Source organism: Phoenix dactylifera, chromosome 8 (assembly GCF_051530095.1).
Source record: "Phoenix dactylifera cultivar Ajwa chromosome 8, Ajwa_hap1_PhDact_Kaust_v1.1, whole genome shotgun sequence".
Classification (NCBI taxonomy): domain Eukaryota; kingdom Viridiplantae; phylum Streptophyta; class Magnoliopsida; order Arecales; family Arecaceae; genus Phoenix; species Phoenix dactylifera.
Window position 1 is genome coordinate 33,014,990 of NC_143197.1, and position 15,848 is coordinate 33,030,837.

Here is a 15,848-nt window from a genome sequence, read left to right on the forward strand (position 1 = left end):
TCTGTGTAGCTCTTAGTGAACTCCAGTAGCCCCGGGCCTCATTGAACCTTTGTATTTTAAACTCGTAAGAATATGTATACTCGTGTAGCTTGACCAAACGCATGGCATGCACAACATGAACATGCATGTGCTAATTACATCCCTCAACCAAATTTATTGGAGAAGTATTTAAACCCTCGAATTCCTTTCTTTCTTTCTTTTTTTCCACGTCTTCATTCTTTGAATTTTTGCTTTTGGCCAAGTTGACTTCATTTCAAAATTTCCAATTTCTCCTCCCTTTTTATCTTCATCATTTCTTTATGTTGCCTTGCTACAAGTTGAGACGGATTTATTGAAAATAATTTTGCAAAATATTTCTACGAGAGCATAAATTTTTTGCTTCTATACACCTTGCTCACTCCTCTATTATTCTGTTCAATATTCGTATAAAAAAATATATGAATATTAACTAGTTAATAGCTTTTGTTTATATAATTTATGACAGTTTGGGCCATCGACGGACGACGGAGCACGGTCAGTCATGCTAACAAGTGAGCTGACAGTTTTGTACAGACACATCAGCTCGTCTGGATGAAACCTTTGAGTATAAAGTTTTTAACTCCATAATCTTGAGTTGATTTACCATGCCACTTTCTTTAGTCGAGGTTAAGTGTGTATTTTAGTCCATGTTTATATAGGAATTAGCTGGTTGTATTAGTTTTTATATTTTTTATTTCTCATTTAACTTTTGATATTTATGTCATCACTTATGTGGTACATTGTTGTCTACTTATCATTGGTCTGTTTTACTGCTTATAGTTGGTTTGTTACATTTATCACATTTCCGATCGGTTCTTGCAAGGGTGCTCTCGCCCCTCAGAAGAAAAAAAATATCTTATTGAATCAAAAGTTTATTTAGATGCTCAAGAGCAGTGCAAGCAGATGCGAGGTACATGGTATATAATTCAGCTTTGAGACTAAAGGTATATAGATGGCAAATGCATGTGGCATTTTTTTTTTACCAAAAAAAAAAAAGAGAACGGTCAAAACTTGGCCCTTCTTTTTATTTTTTTATATTTAAAATTAAGTTGGGCAAGAATAGAACTTATAAGTATAAATAAGAACTATATGAAGCAGTTTATTATCTATTAATAAATAAAAATTAAATTTGGATATTACATTCATCATTTTTTCTATTTTTTTAAATTTTTTGGCACTCAAATTGAGCAGGTCGTGGGATTACTTCATTCTCCTCCATTAAATCACCGGCTAACTTTTTTTTTCCTCTTCCTACTCTTCCATATTCTCTCATTTGTATAGCAGTTTGTAGAATCATCAACATGCCGAATCGTATCCAATAAAATTTTGTTTAAGATTTTAAATTCTATGAGATGGAGATGTCCTGATTTTTTTTTATATGATTGGATTTCTTGCTATCCCAATCTCTTTTATTTTTTTATTGACAAAACTGAAAAGTGTTAGATTAGATATATGACACAGTGGAACAGAGCAAAGAGTGAATATGTACCTAAGTCTTGATTTAAGAGGAGAGCTGGAAATTCGGCACATGGAATGTGTATGCCTGCCTCCTCCTCTCCTCAATTCCTTTTTTTTTTTTAACAACATAAAAAGATCATATACTTCTAATATAAATATGTCCAATAAAGTTAGCAAATTATAGAATATATTTCGGACAGTTAACAGATCAGTCCAAATCACTTCTTTAGGGTGCTCTACTACTAATGAGGCAATCTAGTCTGTAGTCTCATGATAAATATATCTAACCACCAGTCCACCAGAGAGACATACCAGATATCAGGAGCAAGTGAGCAGTCTTCAAAACCCGCCTTGCATAGGATTTATTTAATCTTCGATGGTAATGAGATCGGCCCTCAAAACCTACTTCGATGGTCACAGAGGATGCTAGTTGCCAGATCCGGCACTCCACCTTAAACTTCCGAGTTGAAATGAAATATCCTAGCCTGCAGATTTTCCATGAATGTATTCCATCCAGTTAAAGTTTTCTCCCTTTCCCTTAAATCTATTTCCAGTTCAAGAAAGTTCTACCATCTTTTACATTAAAAAAAAAAGAAGCTAATGCAAATCCTAGTTACATTCTAGTTTCACCAAATTTCAGCACAAACCACAGATAATGTACTTGCATAAAATTTGCCGAAATTGAAAGCAAACCGAAAACTTTACCTTATTCGAAAGGGCAGCATTTTTTTTCGGATTTCGAGAAAGAATCCTCGGCGCAACTCTTGACGGTCTCGACCAGCTTCGTCCCACTGACATCGTCGCGAAATCAATTTTCTCGTTGAAAGTCGCCGTTTAACTGCTGGATCGATCTCGACGGCCTAGTTTGCATCATGCGATAAACTAAGGCCCTGTTTGGGGGAGCTTTTGGAGGGCCAGAAAGTACTTTCTGGCCCTCCAAAAGTACTTTTAGATGAAAAACCGTATTTGGTAAATTTTTCAAAAAGCTGTTTCAGCTTTTGCGGAAAGCTGAAAACAGCTTTTGGAAGGAAGCTCCAATTTGGAGCTTTTGGGAGGAAGCTGTTTCAGCTTTTTTGGAAAGCTGTATTTTTGACAAAAATGCCCATATTAAAATAACATAATTACATAGTTTATCCCTATATAAACCTAAAAATCTGCTAGAGCCAAGAATCCAAGCCGTCAGACTTCCTTCCGTAAAAAAAGGTATTTTTCTTTTCAATTTTTGTATGCATCTCTTGAACCACATTTTAGAAGAAAAAAATTTTAATCCTTTCCATACCTTTCAAAATCAATCTATTGTTTTTTTTTTTTATCATCAACCTCGCGGCCCACGCTGAGGTCCTCCTCGAGCGTGGACCACGAAGAAGAGCCCCTGGACCGCGGAAAATTATTTTATGGAAAATTATAGAAAATTATTATGGAAAATTATTTTATACTAATAATTATAATATTTTATACCTTTATTTTTGTATTATACTATAAATATAATATCATATTATATTATATCATAATACATTAATATGTTATGTTAAATAATTTAATATTATGTTATATTATGGAAAATTAATTTATACTAATAATTATAATATTTTATACCTTTATTTTTGTATTATACTATAAATATAATATCATATTATATTATATCATAATACATTAATATGTTATGTTAAATAATTTAATATTATGTTATATTATGGAAAATTAATTTATACTAATAATTATAATATTTTATACCTTTATTTTTGTATTATACTATAAATATAATATCATATTATATTATATCATAATACATTAATATGTTATGTTAAATAATTTAATATTATGTTATATTATGGAAAATTAATTTATACTAATAATTATAATATTTTATACCTTTATTATTGTATTATACTATAAATATTGTATTATATTACATTACATTATAATACATTAATATGTTATTTAAAATAATGTAATATTATGTTAAATTATGAGAATTTAATTTATACTAATAATTATAATATTTTATACTTTTATTATTGTATTATACTATAAATATAATATATATTACATTATATCATAATACATTAATATGTATGTTAAATAATTTAATATTATGTTATATTACTAAATATTAATTTACTCTAATAATTATTTTACTATTATGCTATATTAACATAATATTATTTTATATTACAATAATATTATACTATATCGTATATTTATGTATTAATTTTTGTTATGTTTTATTATGTTGTGTTGTATAATACTATGCAATGTCCTTTATGGTAATTTTGTCATATAAAAGTACTTTCTCACTTTGTTTACCAAACACATAACAAAGTACCACAGCACTTTATGAATGTAGTTACCAAACAGCAAACAGCTTTTTATAACAGCTCTACTTCAGACAGCTCTACTTCCAACAACTCTACTTCCAACAGCTCTACTGCCAACAACTCCCCCAAACAGGGCCTAAATCATTCCCGAAGTTTCGATCGATGAGAATGTCCTCGTTAGTGGCCCATACATGGACTTTGTCTAGTCCAGGGCCAGATGAACTCCGGCCCAATACTGTTGCAGACCGGCCCTTTATAACCAGGGGTTGTCTTTGTCTTCCTCAATCTCTCTTCGTCTCCCCGTTCCTTTTCCTTCCTCTCTCTCTTCATCAGTTCATCTCCTTTTTCTTTCTCCACTCCATTCCTCCATTCTCCACTCTTATCCTAATCCTTCCATCAATCCTAACGAGCCAATCACCGGCGACGCGCACCACATTCAGATCTCTTCTGCTCGTCTGATCTGCTTTCTTTCTTTTGTCGATTTCAAGTACCGGAGGCTGTGGGTCATCCAAATTCGAGTATAATTATTTCTACGTAGAGCAGCCATCCGCACTAGAACTTGAAAGTGGAATTGATTCGGTGGTTATATCAAGAAATCGAATGGAACCCTAGCCTGAACTTGAAGAAGGTAGATTCTTTTCATCTGTTTGTGCAACAAGTCGTCCTTTTCTTATTCTCCTGGTGGATCGTTTGGAAGCCCCAGCTTGGTAAATGCTGCAATTGTTGAAATTCTGTTTTTTCCCCTCTGTTTACTGGATTTTTTTGGAGTAATTTATTATTTGATCTAGGGCTTATCCCTTTTTTTCGTGGTGGATTGCTTTGTGACATTCTTCAAGGAAAAATATCGCAAAATCTTTAAATATAGAGAATGGATATGAATGATCAAATTGGTGCTAGAATGGTTTTGAATTTAAATAACATGTTCACTGTATATTTCTTTGCCCTCTGAAAATTCTTTTTCAATTATATACTTAGTTTTGTCTTTCTTTTAAAAGCTGACAGCACTAAGATTAGCTAGTTTGTGAGATATTACATTTGTCATGTTTGAGCTAGCATTCATTTGAATGTTGTGTCTGCCTCAGATGCTGTAAAGAGAAAAGGGAAGTGACAATTTAGATAACAATGAGCACTTGCTAAAGTGGATGCTTGCTTACAATTGGTGAACTCATGGCCAATGTTAGGGATAGAACTGAAGATTTCAAGGATGCTGTCCGTGCTGGGGCTCTTTCCCTCGGATATACTGAGGTTGTTGATTATTTCCAGTACCTTTTGTTTTGTTCCTTTTGGATGTGGGGCAGGCAAAAGCTCCTGAACCTGATTTATGCTTTGCTAACCACTTTAGGAAATTAAATTTAATGCTTTGAGCTATTATACTATGTTAAGTGGCAATACCTGCAACATGTAAGTGATATGCATGGCATATGAAAAATCCAAATGCCATGTAATTATATTCAGATTCAAATTTAATGCATGGATCTGAAATTGTCTTATAGAATTAGCATCTAAAGCCCAAGCCTGGGGTGAACTTGCAAAAATTTTGATTCCTATATCGTAAGCAACTTGTTTGCATGCATTAGCTTTGAATTCGTTTGTCTTTTAACAACAGTTGCTCATGGTCCAATTTCACATTTGACAGTCTAAATTGGCTGCAATCTTGGCGTCCTTTATTATGCACAAGCCACCCCAAAGGTCACCATTTACAAAAGCTGCACTCAAGACGGTATGAGAGGCGGCTCTGTCATCTTGATCTCTTCCATATCTTTTGTATTTTAATGTTTTCTTTCTTTGTCCTTTGAGACGGTTGTGATTTAGATTTTGGAAAAAAAAACATGTGTTATTCTATGAGAGGTTAATGTTTACATTTTTTATGTATTTATTTATAGCTCGAAAGCATCGCAGAATTGGAACGTTTTATTGTAAAGCATCAGAAAGATTATGTGGATTTGCATCGCATTACAGAACAAGAAAGGGACAACATTGAGCATGAAGTGAGTTATTCGCCTACTTCCATTAACATCTTACTCTGTCCTATAACATATTAAATTGTTTTGTTCTATCGATAGTTTTTTTTCATATGAATATAGTGTGTGCAATCTCTTTTGCCTTTTACACCTCTTCTCTAACAATTTCTTGACAGTTGGCATCTTGCAATTTTTTATCAAGAGAACAAAGTCAGAGCTATGTTTTTGAATGGAAGTAACCCAAAGATTCCAATTAGCAGAGACATGTGACTATATAAGATGATTCTGACTTCCACAAATGGTCTGATTCGCTCACTGTTCAGTGCTTGAGTCATTCTTCATTTTCTTTCAGATCTTGGGATGTAGATTGAATGTTGCCTAATTTGAAAGCTAAATCAATGTGAGGGACAAATTGGATAGGGAACATTTTTTAACATATTTAACAATTGTGTGTACTTTAGATGACACCCTGATTTGGCACAATCTTTTCTAGCATTTGGTCTGAGTTTTTTTAACTATTGAATGTTCTGGGACTTTATCTATATATTTTAGGTAGATTCATGTGCATGTTGTCCCTTTGATTGCCTAGTGTCTTGTAAGAAAAATATCCTTCGATAATTCTCCTGGAAGTTGGTGGATGATAATTGGGCCCTCTGCTCAAAGTGATGTTATTTGGTGTAGACATTGACCTTGACACATGGTCATTGTAACTAGATGTGCTGAAGAGAAGGGCATTACAGAAATGCATTATGTATTCTTGCTTTGCTGTTAGTTGTCTCATGCAGGATACTTGTTGAAAGCTTTAGAGGTCCTACTAGTTGTGTATCCACTGCTTAAGACTCATTATTCATTTACTTTTATAGGCAATCATGAAATCCTAACGTAAATATTTGGCACATAATATGTTACTTCAATTGTGGAACAGTTTTTTTTTAATGTTTACTCAGTAGTATGATCTATTTCACATGGCTTATTTTTAATGATTGGTGGAGCACTGCTGGGATATTCTTGTTAATCTTTGTCTTTCTATTGATTAATGAGTTCTCTTTTCAGGTTGGTGTTTTTGTAAAAGCATGCAAGGACCAGATAGATATTCTTAAGAATAGAATACATGATGAAGAGAAGAACGGAAATTCTAAGACATGGCTTCGCATACGGGATGATACTTCTCATGCTGATATGGTAGCTCACAAGCATGGTGTGGTATGAATTAATGACCTTTCTTTGTGCATGATTCCTGGAAATAAACAATGGGGTTATAATGTTTTCATTCCTGCTACCTTGTTGTTTAATATGCTGGTTATAACATGTCTTGTAAAATCTATCAAGAAATTGCTTTATTCTATAGGTGTGCTCCAAATTTTGCCATACTACTTATGATGTCATTTTTCATTTCTTTAGGAAAAATCAAAAATTGGTGGAGCTGCATCATCAACCATTTTGTTAATATATGAAATAACAGCAGTAGACGGACAAAGATGAGGATATGTGCCCTTGAAAGTATAATGGTCTAGTGTTAATTATCAGTATGATGGCTATGTCAATGTGTGAGATTAGGAAAAAAGAGTGTATCTCAAAGTTGATTGTCTTTCTATATTCTGCCTGGTTTCCTATTATCATGTTGTGCTTCTGTGAGTGCTTGGTTGCATTAGTCTCATTTGTCGGTCTGCAAGGCTCCTGAATCACTATTTTAGTCCATGTTTATATAGGAATTAGCTGGTTGTATTAGTTTTTATATTTTTTATTTCTCATTTAACTTTTGATATTTATGTCATCACTTATGCGGTACATTGTTGTCTACTTATCGTTGGTCTGTTTTACTGCTTATAGTTGGTTTGTTACATTTATCACATTTCCGATCGGTTCTTGCAAGGGTGCTCTCGCCCCTCAGAAGAAAAAAAATATCTTATTGAATCAAAAGTTTATTTAGATGCTCAAGAGCAGTGCAAGCAGATGCGAGGTACATGGTATATAATTCAGCTTTGAGACTAAAGGTATATAGATGGCAAACGCATGTGGCATTTTTTTTTTACCAAAAAAAAAAAGAGAACGGTCAAAAGTTGGCCCTTCTTTTTATTTTTTTATATTTAAAATTAAGTTGGGCAAGAATAGAACTTATAAGTATAAATAAGAACTATATGAAGCAGTTTATTATCTATTAATAAATAAAAATTAAATTTGGACATTACATTCATCATTTTTTCTATTTTTTTAAATTTTTTGGCACTCAAATTGAGCAGGTCGTGGGATTACTTCATTCTCCTCCATTAAATCACCGGCTAACTTTTTTTTTTTCCTCTTCCTACTCTTCCATATTCTCTCATTTGTATAGCAGTTTGTAGAATCATCAACATGCCGAATCGTATCCAATAAAATTTTGTTTAAGATTTTAAATTCTATGAGATGGAGATGTCCTGATTTTTTTTTATATGATTGGATTTCTTGCTATCCCAATCTCTTTTATTTTTTTATTGACAAAACTGAAAAGTGTTAGATTAGATATATGACACAGTGGAACAGAGCAAAGAGTGAATATGTACCTAAGTCTTGATTTAAGAGGAGAGCTGGAAATTCGGCACATGGAATGTGTATGCCTGCCTGTAGAAGGGTTTATATTTCATAAATTATTATAACCTACAAGCTAAAATTGGTTGGTAGAATATAAAATTTAATAACCTAAAAATATCACGATGAACCATTTTGGTCGCATGAAAGAAGTCAACATGGTTCATACCACTGCCAAGCTACACAAGCACTGTATTAACTTGCCGCAATTGAAAAAGACCCACCTAGCTTTCCTTCATCTGCTTGTCCTGTATGATGACTCGCAAGATTCTGAAAGGAGCTCAAATGGCAATCCACAACCTATTTTTAACCGTTTCTTTCATCTATTTGCCATCTCAAATCAACTAGAATCATCAACACCATGATGAACATCAACAACACATGGAGAAAATTGGATCCCCACACAGTGCAGGCACGTTTAGTTGAATTACAGTTAAATGAAGTTCAAACAAACAAAATTTTGACAGGAACAATTGATCAATGACATGTCAAACTCAGCCGGAGACCAACTTCACAAGAATTGTGATAACATTTAGAATTATAAGTGGAACTCTCAAATACTGTGTTGCATAGATAAGCCCTATGAGTTGGCCCTTCAATGACTTTGCTTGACCAGTTCCTGAAACTTCAGAGAAACTCCACCCTCTAGGAGCAAGAAATCTGTCCTCATTCAATATTGCCAATGCATTTGCAAGAAGCAAAAAACCCTCAAGCAATGTCCACAAGCCCATTTCTGCACAATGCAGTCCTGCTTTACACCAAAAATGTTTGCCAGGTTATATAGATCTCAACAGCTTGTCAGATAACTACTTGGTTCTTGAAGAGGCAAAAGGAAGCGCCCCCTCCCTCTCCCCACCAAAAGAAAAGCATTAAGTTGATGGGTAAATAGCTCATTAGAGTGCTAACCAAGCCACTACTGAATCCGACCATGTTGGTGCCACAGGTAACAAAGACATTATTTTCAAGAGATGTCTTCACACTATCAGGACATGTTCTTTGAGGTCATCTTTTCAGCATTTAATTAAACTAAAGTCCACTTTAGTTTTGTTAAAATTGAAGAACCGTAGACCATACAAGCAAGTAGCTTCAAGGGCTACTGAAAGACAAAGTAAAAAAGAGTTGGGGGTGGGGGGAAATCTGCTCCATTACAGAATACAGATATAGTAGCAGCACTGCAATATTTAATCTAAAGATAAATATATTTGCTTCAAAGTTCAAAATATTCTTTATCCATGTAATGGTTGCTCACAATTTAACCATTATTACAGGCCAAACTACAAAAGGTTTTTCTTAGCAAAGTATATCTCCAAACATGTGCTTAATCCGTTCTTCAAAGTATATTATCTCCAAGCTTGATAAAAAACAGTAATCCCTTAACATGTTCTTCTAAGTACCAATATCAAAGACTAGTACAGCTGTTAACTACCTCATAAGCTATTGGGAACTCCGGGATTGGAATGATACGCACCTAATGACAAGTCCCTTAACAGCTTAATAAGAGAACAAACTCATTTTCCATCTACAAAATATTTGCTCCACTGAGCTAGAAAGCTAATTTATATAACTAATTTCCTCCAGCAGACATAACCTTTATCCAATTAAATCGTAGATGCTCTTACTTTACAGTTAAAAAAGGGCGGCATTAGTGCATTACATGCATTTGTACTCGAATAACATGCTTAAAATTATTCACGATAATCCAACAGCAAATCAAGCACCCCACAGAACAATGACATTTAACATTTGCATCGTTCTCTTCAACCTTTCTTGCATACTGTCGCTTTCTATTTATTTACGCTTCCTCTTCATTGTCCAGTCTCCATTATCACTCCCAGAGCCTAAGCCTCCAAGTCCTAGACTTCAGTTTCTTATAGTTTAGAAATAGAACCTAAATTATAGAACAAATCCAGCCTTTATAGTTAGACTCTCACTGTGACATATCTGGTTACTTATGCCCTCCTGACTCGAATATAGGCATGACCCTGAAAACCCATGTATATTAAAAATGAAAAACAGAAAAAGAAAAAGTTTTTCAGTGCTTATTAACTGGATGTGTTCTCAGGTCATCAGCATTCACTTTGATGGAAGACTGATAAGTACGCTAAACCTCTATAACAAGCTAACCTTGTAAATTCTACTTCCCTGGGAACAGTGTTAGATCATGGTTCAAAGCTTGAACAGTACATGCCACCAAAATGTTCTACGAATCGCAAGGCTAACTCCAATATCTATTCAATTATGATATGAAGTTAAAAATGAAGTAGTCCACAATGAAGATCTTAAAGAATCAAAGCTCGCACAAAGTGCAAGATTAGTACTATAGAAGAAACAAAATGCTAACCCATAAGATGCAAATAAAAGGAAATACGATCTCGTCTGATCGCAGTTTCTCGGGCAATCTATTCAAGTTCATAACAAGCAAGATCACAAATCCGTCATACAAGCTAGTGGGGATGTAGAGTTAGGGTTCGATGGGGCAACAAATTTATGACGTCCAATTAAATCAAATCTTCGACCAAATCAGGCGCCACATAACACCCGCATATTCTGCATAATTTTTGAAAAGGGGATTTGCTAGACCAATCGAAATCTTCAAAGGAACGAAAACAAATGGAAAAGAAGGACCAATAAATGGTAACACGGGAAAGGGATCAAAAAATTTACCTTACAACGGCTAGAATTAACCAAGAAGCTCAGTTTAGGCAATCCTATCGCATCAATCAAAGAACCGTTTTAGAGAGAAAAAAAAAGGAAATCGACCTGCGAATCCTCTCGATTTTTCCATGCTTCAATCTTGCTCGATTAAAAAAAAAATACAGACGAAAAATCACACAAAAAGGGTACGCGATTATTTTGCAACGAATACGACTTCCCATTCAAGAGAAAGAAAACTGAAAAGAAAAGAATGAAACCTGGATCTCTCCCTTCGGGGAACGTTGCCGCGCTTTTCTCCAACCTGCCGTGTTATCCTGGATGAGGAAGAATGGCGAATCTCTCTAAATTTCGACTTCGACCTCGACCTGGTTAATCTAGACCATTCCAGCTGGAAACGGACCCGCTTCGAAGCGGCGCAGTCCGGGTCTACGCGGTCAAAGTAAGATGAAGGTACCGGAGGATTCTATATCTTCCTTCTGGGTCCTGTCGAAGAGAAGCCGGAGCAAGCCAGAAACTCCAGCGGAAACGAAACGATCGGGTGTAGGAGGAGATCAAGAAGCCCGAGGCGAAATCCAGCGAGATCTCCGGTTGAAATTTCGAGCCAGAGGGGCTTTGCAATGTTAGTGGCAACTAAAATTAACGTTTATGGTCTGTTTGTGTGTGGGATAATAGCGATGTTACGGTAATGCCAGTGTTTTTGTAGGGTGATATGGATATCTGGTTGTAATTTCGCATTTTCTTATTATGAGAATTCATTTCTAGCATATGCTACTAGGTGAGTCGTAGCGCAATGTGCTAAAATATTGTTATATGATTTCTAAAATTACTCTAATAAAAACACTAATAAAAAATAAGAATATAAGATGATATAAAATTATGCTAATAAAAAAATATTATATCTTTAAAATTATGCTAACAAAACGGCTTAGAAACTATTCAAAGCCCCTCTGGAAGATTTAACATAAAATCCATTCTTATGTTCTCTCTGTACGGGGGGGTATTAGTAGAGATTTGAAGGCAGTTTGAGTGAGTTGGGCAATGGTAGGAACCTAAGATTCTGGCATCTTATTTGAAGACCTTTTCTAAAGAGCGCTGAAATCTAATACTTCGGTAGCATCACGTTGGAGCTGGAGGAGGCATTGCTCGACTCTTCTGATCAATGGACGTTGTGTTCCTCGTTGTCGCCTAAATGGTGGAGCTGTGAACTTTAGGAGCCGAGACAGAACCAACCCGCAACATTTGATAGCATAATTTTTTTTCATTATCTCCAGTTGATCAACTTGATGCCCAGCTGATCTGCAGATTTGTTTCTGCACTACCTTCATATGCTTAGCCAGAGTTTCTTCTTCTTCTTCTAATAATCGGAGTTGATAAAACTGCTGCCCATGTCCACGGAAGGCCTCGTACGTCAGAAAAACTAGACGTGCAGATCTAAAGATCCATGCATCGTGCTACACATTAAGATCATCATTGATTGGGTTTTTGATGAAAAACAGGAGGTATGGCCGGATGAGCCTGTGTCCGCACATCTCTTGAATTCAATAGATACAGCTCAAGAGGAAATTGCTGCATCTAAATATCTATTAAAAAGCTACATTGTTCAGAAGTCCCCCAGTAACGACATACAAATTTCTGAGCATCCAAAATCACCTGAAGGATCCATCTTCATTATCACACCAAAATAAAAAGATGAAAAGCGCCGCTTCAAAAGAATGTATGAGGAAACAAACAAATTTTTGGGGAAAAAAAAAGCATGGCCAGTATTGATTCTTCTTTATCCAGTTTCTGGGTATGTCTATGAAACGCTGCACGAGTATTTGATTACCATCTTCTGGAAAAGAAAAGGATGGTCATGAAGTTGCCCTGAAAAGAAAGTAACAACCGATATTTGACCAAATGAAACATCTACTACTGAATAGAGTAACACTCAGCAGTAAAGTAGCTCGCACTAGCTAATATTTGTTACTAGACCTGACGAAGATTTTAGAATTTGATGGTTCAAACCAAATTTCCCTTGCGAATAAACAACATGATGCTTTTGTTTCTCAAGTCCAAAACAGTAGCAGAACACTTTACTACCTATTCGAGAAAAAAAACAGTAGCATCTATTCACGTTCAAATCTTACATAGGTTGCAACTGATATTCCAGAAAGAAAAAACTCCTCACGAAGCATGACACAGCAGGTGGATGTAGGCGCTAAAAAGATGAAAGACCCTTCAGACTGTTCACACTAGTAACAACAAACGACCAGTCACACTTAACTGAGAACAAAACACAAACAGGACGCCTGCACTAGACCTTTTTCCTTCAAAAGGATCCTCGGCCAGAGATCTCGATGGATTTCACCTCCGACTTCTTGGCCTCCTCCTTGGGAACGGTCACCGTGAGCACTCCGTTCTCCACGGCCGCCTTCACCTGGTCCATCTTCGCGTTATCCGGCAGCCGGAACCGCCTCAAGAACTTGCCGCTGCTCCTCTCGACGCGGTGCCACGTGTCGGTCTTTTCCTCCTGCTCCCGGCTCCGCTCGCCGCTGATCTGGAGGAGGTTTCCCTCCTCCACCTCCACCTTCAGCTCCTCCTTTTTGACGCCAGGGAGGTCGGCCTTGAAGACGTGGGCCTCCGGGGTCTCCTTCCAGTCGATGCGGGCGTTGGCGAAGGCGGACGAGTCACTAGGAAGGGAAAGACGAGGGAAGGAGGAGAGGGAGGTGTCGAACGGGAAGCCCTCGAAGGGATCCCAGGGATCGAAGATGCTCGACCCAAAACCCCAGCCGCGAGGGATAAGCGACATTTTCTTCTAAACGATCAAGGAACTAAAGAAAAGATAGAGGGAAAGATGATTGAGACGACGGATAGCTTTTGCAAGACGAGTATTCCTAGGAACTTCCGCGGATGAGGGGAGGAAGAAAGAAGGAGATATTTATCGAGTGAACAGATCGTTCGCGAAGCTTCTCTGACCTTCTCGCCTGGCGAGTTCGCGACGGTACTACGGTCTTCTAGAGAGACTTGCTGGCTGCTGCGGAAACGGCAAGGTTGTAAATGGGCTGGGTGGGCCTAGGCCCGAAGCAAGCTCCGAACTAAAAGATCAGGCTAGAGCGCGGCCTCACCTGTAGGGGTGCCGAAATCCGACCCAGCCTGCCAAAATCCATCCCCAATAAATTGAGGTCGGCGACTGGTTTCACGTTAAATCAGTATTGATCGCAAATGGGTGAGGTTCGGTAACCCGATGGGTCACCTGGGATTATCCAGTAGGCAACTAGTCGGCTAGGAATTATCCAGTAGGGACCTTGAAGCTCCGAGTTCATCCTAGAGGTGCTCTGATCATCTAGAAGCTTTCTTAGGGCCATATTCCGACTGGAGGGTTCTAAGCAAAAGGGGCCTGAACATTTCTCCTATCTTCTTTAGTTGTGATGTGAAGGAGTCTGTTGACTATGCTCTCTTCCACTGGGAGCACGTGGCCTAAGCCCTAACTGTGGAGGTTAGCTAAGGCCTCTTTGGAATGCTTATCATATCTCGTTGGCTACCTATATTGCTTATCATATCTGGTTGGCTCGGAATGCTTGATTTTTTTGAGAAAGCAACTTACCTCTAATATTTTTTTATTGGAGAGAGCCCTTTGTTCATGATGCGGAGATCATCCAATTGCACACTGATGGAATATCTTTGATGCTACAAGAGCTCTTTAGCTCTTGTAGCATCCACGACGATGTTCATATCTTGGAAGTTTTCACCCCCGAGCTTCCTCAAAGTAAACTTCAATGGTTGTGTGTTGGAGAGCGGCACCAGCAGTGGAGTGGGCTTTATGATCCGAGGCTCGGATTCGAGGCTAGTTGTTGCAGGTGGTAGCTTAATTTTTGATACCTCGGTGCTTGATGCAGAATTAAGGGCTGAGCAGGTATTAGCCATTATGTCCGACGCAAATTGGGAGTTGACTCCATCTTTATAAAGAGTAATTTTGTCACGGTGATCTTGTGGATTCAGGGCCAAGTTAGGGAGTTGGGTGTCCATCCCTCGTTACAGTACATTTGGAGCCTATTGAGAGGAGGCACCTAATTTATTATTACATACATATACTGAGAAGCTAATGGAGCCGCAGTCTGGATGGCCTCTTTTGTTGCCCATCATTCCAACGATGGGTTGTGAACGGATGGTTTTCTTGCCTCAGGGGCATTTTGAGACATGCTACTTTTTGATTTTTTTAGATGTATTCGTATCAGAATCGTATGAATCACCCGATTTAGCAAAAAAAAAATTATGATATAGATGAAGCTCTCTAATTTCAGAATTTCTTCCATGTAGTTCAGATCGCTGTTTTTCTTTTTTTTAAGCATATTATCAAAAGTGATGGACATGATGAGTTATATGATTTAACACATGGAATTTCATTTTAGCTGGTTTTATCTTTAGCTAATTTAGAAATATCATATAAGCTAAATTTTTAAATTGATTATGATGATGATGCTTTATGAAATTAAATTTAATTTTATTGTATGTGATCTTTGTATGCTATCTTTTGTCTTATTTTTTAGTCGCACATATGATTGATAAGTGAAAACTTGAACAAATGATTGATAAGTGAAAACTTGAACAAGTTGATGGTTGAATGTATATTTCCTATCTTCCAACTCGATTATAAATAAATCAGATATTAATGTAAAGGTTGAGAATTTCGTCCCCGTCGCACCAATTACCACCTCTAGCCAAAGGAGTCATAGCTATCATGTCAGGGCCTGCCCTAATTCAGGAAATACTTCTGGCCGGGCCAGGTTCTAAAACCTGAGGCTAGACCTGGTTTTTTCCAAGTCGCGAATTGAAGCCGAAAGGTAACAGTTCAAGACGAGTCATGGACAGATAGCTGCTTTGAGAGGCCAACAAT

At 36.7% G+C, this 15,848-nt stretch overlaps 3 protein-coding genes across 6 annotated transcripts; 1 reads left to right on the plus strand and 2 right to left on the minus strand.

The window, feature by feature from the left end:
* The first annotated feature begins 4,047 nt into the window (after window positions 1–4,047).
* Window positions 4,048–7,555, plus strand: LOC113461567 (syntaxin-81-like). Of its 2 annotated transcripts, none has more exons than XM_039125099.3 (6): window positions 4,048–4,501; window positions 4,877–5,039; window positions 5,431–5,514; window positions 5,678–5,782; window positions 6,809–6,958; window positions 7,157–7,555. In XM_039125099.3, exons 2-6 carry the CDS (start codon window positions 4,962–4,964, stop codon window positions 7,235–7,237), a joined length of 498 nt encoding a protein of 165 aa, XP_038981027.1. In that variant the 5' UTR covers window positions 4,048–4,501; window positions 4,877–4,961; the 3' UTR covers window positions 7,238–7,555. The 2 variants fall into 2 exon arrangements, with proteins under 2 accessions (XP_038981027.1, XP_038981026.1); XM_039125098.3 differs by having other exon boundaries at window positions 4,048–4,422.
* A 1,130-nt stretch (window positions 7,556–8,685) lies between these two features.
* LOC103698708 (uncharacterized) lies at window positions 8,686–12,911 on the minus strand. 3 transcript variants are annotated; one of them, XM_088703759.2, is made up of 2 exons: window positions 11,233–12,911; window positions 8,686–9,068 (listed from the first exon to the last, which is right to left on the minus strand). In XM_088703759.2, the coding sequence occupies exon 2, from the start codon at window positions 9,049–9,051 to the stop codon at window positions 8,815–8,817; it is 237 nt and encodes a 78-aa protein (XP_088559885.1). In that variant the 5' UTR covers window positions 9,052–9,068; window positions 11,233–12,911; the 3' UTR covers window positions 8,686–8,814. The 3 variants fall into 3 exon arrangements, with proteins under 3 accessions (XP_088559885.1, XP_088559887.1, XP_088559886.1); XM_088703761.2 differs by having other exon boundaries at window positions 8,686–9,071; XM_088703760.2 differs by having other exon boundaries at window positions 10,985–12,911.
* A 144-nt stretch (window positions 12,912–13,055) lies between these two features.
* On the minus strand, window positions 13,056–13,885 carry LOC103698707 (18.1 kDa class I heat shock protein-like). The gene has a single exon (XM_008780750.6). The coding sequence runs from the start codon at window positions 13,761–13,763 to the stop codon at window positions 13,284–13,286; it is 480 nt and encodes a 159-aa protein (XP_008778972.4). The 5' UTR covers window positions 13,764–13,885; the 3' UTR covers window positions 13,056–13,283.
* Window positions 13,886–15,848: the final 1,963 nt, after the last annotated feature.